This window comes from Ceratina calcarata, unplaced genomic scaffold (assembly GCF_001652005.2).
Source record: "Ceratina calcarata isolate Rehan_Ccalc_2016 unplaced genomic scaffold, ASM165200v1 scaffold97.2, whole genome shotgun sequence".
Classification (NCBI taxonomy): domain Eukaryota; kingdom Metazoa; phylum Arthropoda; class Insecta; order Hymenoptera; family Apidae; genus Ceratina; species Ceratina calcarata.
Genome location: NW_017181113.1, coordinates 857,492 through 863,514, shown reverse-complemented (window position 1 = coordinate 863,514; position 6,023 = coordinate 857,492). Strand labels below are relative to the sequence as shown.

Genomic DNA, 6,023 nt, shown 5'->3' with positions numbered 1-6,023 from the left:
ACGTCTGATTTCTTTTTAAAAAATGCGTTTCTAAAGTGCATAAACTTTTGGGATTGACTGTATAGCCAATACATCCTTAAGGCTGCGGCTATCAATTAAAATAACGGTTCCAAAAATCATCGTGCAGAAATGATCTAAAATAAAATAGACTTCGTCCGTGCTATTAGATGTATTTAACTCAAGTTGATAATCGAACGTCGCAATTTGAACATGACTCCTGTTGGCGTTGCTCGCTGTATTTTGCACACACCGTCTTGTTACTCCATTCGGCGAACACTTTGCCCCAGTTCGTGCAGCACGGAGAGAGATAATGCGAAGAGAAAACCAGACAAACGCGTGCGACTAAGGACGCATCAGGTATGGACGCTCACGTATGCACGCCTTATTGATTTATCGTTGCGCCGTGTTGCGTGTCACGTAGATGGCCATAAAGCGGCTACGGTTAATTTGTAAATTAGTTTCGCTGGCGAACTCGAAGCAAATATGGTATGCTGGTAACTTCTGGGAGAAGATCTCCGAGTTGGGGAGGTTTCCAGCGAAACCCAGATTCAACCACCAAAGCTAAACATTATTCTCGAAGATCTGTAATTTATTTCAATTTTGAATTCGAAATTCTTCTTAAAGATTATCCGGGATTGAAAAGCACTTCGTTCTTGAATTTCTGTCGTTTTATTTCAAATAACAAAATCTCGTGAAAACTTATGAGAAATATTCATGAGAAAACAGGTGTCTCGAACTCGGATGTTATTTGAAACATAATTGAAAAACAAAATAGAATCAGAGATATGTTCGTGTTCGAGGGGACTTTAAATCCCGACCCTCGAACGAAAATACCTGGATTTCGAGCCCGGGAGGCAAACCGAAAAAAATTTTTTATTCCTCGCGGTCAAATGGCGTTGGCAAAGGGATGATCTTTAATCTGTGAAATAGAGAGGCTGGATTGGCCACATCGGTGAAAAAGTAACAGGAAATTGTTTCCGAAAATTCATGTTGCTTCTTTTTCGATTTACCAGCACCGATTGCACAGCCCTTGTTTTCTATTTTCAGTTACTCGTTGCACGCGATCCAGGGCAATTTTATAGTCCGTATGTAATTCCGTTTTTCGTGATATTTCTTCGAGCTTTTTTCATTTGTCTTTTGATCCACCGTTTCCGCGTCAATTTAACACGTAAGGGTCGCAGAAATGAGTGAACACAGTGACGTCGACGGAAGCTGTTCGTCGAATCGATTGGAACGATGGAAAGCGAGGGATATAGTACAGATGCGATAATCGATTAAATAGAGTCGGTGTTCAGGATTAAAGGGAGGATAGGTGGGGCCGGTTTCGAGAGTCGGGATTAATCGATTTTGATGAGAGCGGATTCAGTGCGTGCTTCGGTGAAACCGGCGCGGCCGTTAAATTATGAAGCGGGTGCCGATCGCGAATTGGCACCCCGGCGCAACGTGCAAACATTGCGTAATGCCGCGTAATAATTGAAACCGCATCGGGTCCTCTGTGTTGGTTTCGATCGGTCCCAGTAAACAAATAAAGGTGCACGCATTCAGGTCTCGCCTACGCATTCAAGCGCGATTAAATTTAATAATATGAAACCGATCGAGATAAAAATCCCGCGTTCTCCCTTCGCGTCATATCATCCTCCTGATTTCCATGTAATCGTGTTGCGCGAATTTTAATCTCGTCCGCTGAAACCGAATACATTTCGAAACTCCCTTCACCCGCACTATTCCTCTTTTGATTCGATTCGATTAAACCGGAAAATCTCCTACGTTTTTACGGTAATACATACATTTCTCCGTCATCCTTACCCATTTATTTATAATCGTAGAATTGGAAAAATTTCTCGTGATTAAACGACTCTACACGATTAAAACGTTGCCGCGTGTCCACGTTTCCACCGTCTCTAAATGCGATGTACATGTGCGTGTCTGCGTGGTTCGTGTTATGCGGAGATGTGTACGCGTACGTGTACCTATCGATAGGAAGCATACTCGCCTCGTTTCGAATAACGATTTCTCGCGTCGAGATTCTTTTCACCCGTACATTATATCCCACGACCATCAGGTGTTATTACACATGTATGCCAGGCGTGTCAGAAGTTTCGCGTCTCGCGAAACAGAACAGGTTCGAAACTCACCCTCCCCGTTGTTATCCTTTCTTTTCCAAACCACGACACGCTCAGATTTTCTCGAGGAAACTTGGCCGTCCCCCGTGTCGCAGCTTCAAAAGTTTGTTTCTCCCGCGTCTCGGTCCACGGAAACGGGTACCAGACCGGCACACGCAATTCCGAAGCGAGATTCGAAACTCGGGTGAACGCGAATACGCTCGCTTCTTGGTCACTCTTGGTTGTTCGAACCGAGAACAAAGAAATAGCTTTTCGGACGAGCCGCGTGCAGCGGCTATATTATATACACACATACAGCTATACATATCTACATTCACGTACATCGATACATAGTATGTAAGTGGATTGTCGCGACGTTTAATTTACAATCGGACCGCGTGCCGTCTGCGTTCGTGGGCGTTGAAGGAACTCGGAGAATCAAGGTGTTCGTCGTCCTCCTCTAATTTCTCGACGGGCTCGATTTCTCGTAGACGTGACACACGAGGTTCGTGATCAGCTCGAGCGTGAACTCACTGGGGAACGTTATTTCCACTCTCCACGCGATTATCTTGAATCACGACGTAGGAATCGGTGAAATCCATCAGTCTTCGGCGGGTGTCACGTCGAATCGACGGCCAGTTCCGCGGCATCAGAAGCTGTCGCCGCAGCGGCACGCGGGACGCCTCATACAGGGTTCATCGTCGTCAGCGGGCCATCGAATTTTTCAGGTCTCTCTCTTTCGTTGTTTTCTCGCGATTCCTCCAGGACTCGCGTTATCCTTCGCGGAAGGAGTACGGCAGGTGCCGAGGCTGCGTCACACGCGAATCTTCCAGGACGTCGCGTACTCGACAATTCCATCCGACTCGAATTTCCCTTAGTTTATATTCCAAAGGGAGTTTCCCGCGAGAGCTTTTACCGTCGACTCCGAATTTCCCAGGGCACCGCCGTGCATAAACGTGCCCCGTTTTCGGGCCGAGACCGGTCGTCTCTTGCTCTATCTCCCCGTTTCGGCCAGTTTCCATCGCGACGGCCTTTCCTCGTTCGTGATAACCGTAACAGGTTCGAGCGCGTCCGCTCATCCTCGCCGGGGCTATTTGAACAGTATCCTGCGGAACGCGCGACGAAAGTCCTTGTTGAACACGGTGTAGATAAACGGGTTCAGCGCAGAGTTCATGTAACCCAGCCAGAACGCGATCACGAACGCTTGCGAAGGTATATCGATGTTGGGGAACAGAGGTTTCAAGATGTACAGGACGAAGAACGGTAGCCAGCAGGCGATGAAGCTGCCCATTATGAAACCGAGTATCAGTGTCGCCCGTTTCTCTTTCTTTCTGGCCAGTCTCCTCTTCTCTCTCTCCGGGTCCCGCGGTTTCATCGCCTTCTCGCCTCCGTCGTCTTTCCCAGAGGGACGGCCGCCGTCTCCGTGGTCCTTCTTCACTTTGCCCAAGTGCTTCCGGCCGAAGATCGGCTGACAGAGTCGCAACTTCAGCGGCTTCACCACCGCGCATCTAGATACCACGCCGCTGTCCGATGAGGACGGGTCGAACTCCGATACCATGTCCACGTCGATGCCGACGCTTGGCGCCCTGCATCGCGGCGGCACACTCGACTGACCGTCCCCGTTCACCGAAAGAGTCGCCTTCAGATTACTCTTTTGCATCGGGACCGTAATCGTCACCTGTTGAACAAAATTATTAAGCGTTATCGTTCATCTGTTTACTACTTTAACATTTAATTCATGAGATGAACTTCGCACCGTCTGATACAGGGATTCCCAACTTTTTGTTATCGTTCCCCTCACATTTTTCTTTATTTTTTATTTTGTAAATATGAACAAGTTTTCAGAAACAGAAACACAGATTCTAATTGCACGAAATTTCAGTTTTAATTAATCTGATGTATAAATATATTCAGTTATCGACATTTTAATCATTGACGCCCTTTAAAATTTCGTCGATTCCGTTGGGACCCCTGATTTGTTGTAGCTTGAGCGATTTGTATTTATGAACGACCATAAAAATTGGTCATTTCGAGGCATGCGATCTTCTTCGATGCCATTTGTACGGATGTACATGAAATCTGATAGCGAATCACCGAGATTCATTGGTTCACCGCCCTGACGCGATCCCGTGAGCAGCTCTTCCCGCATCGTCAAACGGTAGATATGCATTTGGATTACGAGAAAAACCTGAAGGGGAAGGAAACGAGACGAAACCATACGAGACTCGAAATTATTGGATAAAGTGTATCCGAGACGCGAGTGGCAGAGAGACAGGTGTGTCTTATCCGTCTGAAGTTATTCGATCCTCGAGAATTCGTTGTACTACTCGAGGAAAAGGTTGAATCGGACGAAAGAAATTTGTGGCGTGGATACGTATATATATGTATAGTATAGAGGGCAAATCCGCGGATTCGAGTGGAACTCGTACCGAGACGTAACAGAGGATAATGTCTGTTCGCCCTGGAGGTAATGCATCACAGCGCACAGGATCAAAACGCGTGCCCGTGATGTACAATCATACTAGCAAGAGAACATCGTTGTTAAATATGCGGAATGGCCCGCTTGATACCGTTCCCGGGATAGGCAACGTATATTTTAAGAGAGACGGCGTTTTCATTCGAAACAGTATGCCGAGAGAAACTGCTTTAAACGAAGCGACACAATGAATCTACCGCCTTTGCATTATTTTTGCATAAACCCTCTCCTTTTGAAATTTACTTCTTCCCCCCTCTCTCTGGCTGTCTCTTCACGTACATTGCATTCAGTGTAGACTCTAAAACGTTTTGTTTAGGAACGCATTCGTTCCGCGGGTGGAACAGCTTTCGCTTTGTTTGAAAAAAGCTTCAGCCGAACATTTTACAACTGTTTCCGAGTGTTTCTAATTGCATGTTAGAGTCTATAAAGGGCTAGAACGTTAACCTTGAGCGTATCCTTCTCTTCCATCGGGATGCTGCTTCCCCCGCCCGGATCCGCCTCGGACGTGCTCACGTCGCTGGCGAAATCGCATGTGACGATCGGAATTTGCACCGGTTGGTTCTCGATGGTGGCTACGTTCTCCATGACGGAACCAGGCGGTTTCTTGGTCTCGGTCGCGGGCGTGCTCTGTGTGAAGCTGGTCTGCCGGACGTCCGGCGACTCCGGCGGCGCCATGGCCCGCGGCCGCGGCTGCTTCCGGATTCCGCGACGCGCCCGCGCCTTCGCCGCGAAGTAAATGCGTATGTACACGAACACCATGATACACGAGGGGATGTAGAAGCTGCCGAGCGCGGAGTAGAGCACGTAACCAATGTCCTCAGAAAGCTGAAAACAGAAATGGACGGAAATTGAATACCGTGCGCCTTCTTTGCTAGGAAGCGCGGGCGTGACTCAATTTATCATCGTAATTCATTCGCGCACGTTTCGTCGAATTACGGCGAAATTTCACCGCGCAAGAGATTCTATCCGCTTCGAACAAATTTCCGTTCCCTTTGGAATTGTAAACTCGCGGCGATGATAGTTAATTAGTTAGGCGGGGATTTAAGCTGCAGAGAAAAGGTGTTCGTTACGTTTCACCTTGATACGCTTAAAACGGTAAATTTGCCGGGGCTAACTTCTGCGGTGGGAGAAGTTGTTGGGGCAATTTAACAAAATAAAGGGTTACGCAGTTGTATAGCCGACACGTGCTTGATTTTTTAAAACTTCTCTCCGGTATCGCATTACGTCTACTTCATTCTACTTTAATGAGTCGATTTGTTTTAACTAACGGAAGTAGCGAACCCTTGTTGAGACACGGTTTTAAGAATGTATTGGTTATACAGTCAATCCCAAAAGTTTATGTACTTCAGAAAAACGCATTTCCTATAATCGAACAGAAATCAGGCGTCGGAAGAACAATGTTAATAACAAATAGCTACGTGCTAAAAGTATAGAAGAAAATATTC

General features: G+C 46.9%; 1 protein-coding gene across 1 annotated transcript in view; it reads right to left on the bottom strand.

Moving 5' to 3' along the window:
• Positions 1–30: 30 nt before the first annotated feature.
• Positions 31–6,023, bottom strand: part of Octalpha2R (alpha2-adrenergic-like octopamine receptor) — an 81,318-nt gene continuing 75,325 nt past the window's right edge. Inside the window, exons 2-3 of the mRNA XM_018036132.2 lie at positions 5,023–5,403; positions 31–3,780 (exon numbers count right to left, since the gene is read on the bottom strand). Of these exons, the coding sequence (XP_017891621.1) occupies positions 3,193–3,780; positions 5,023–5,403 (969 nt within the window). The 3' untranslated portion in view covers positions 31–3,192. The remainder of the gene's footprint in view (positions 3,781–5,022; positions 5,404–6,023) is intronic.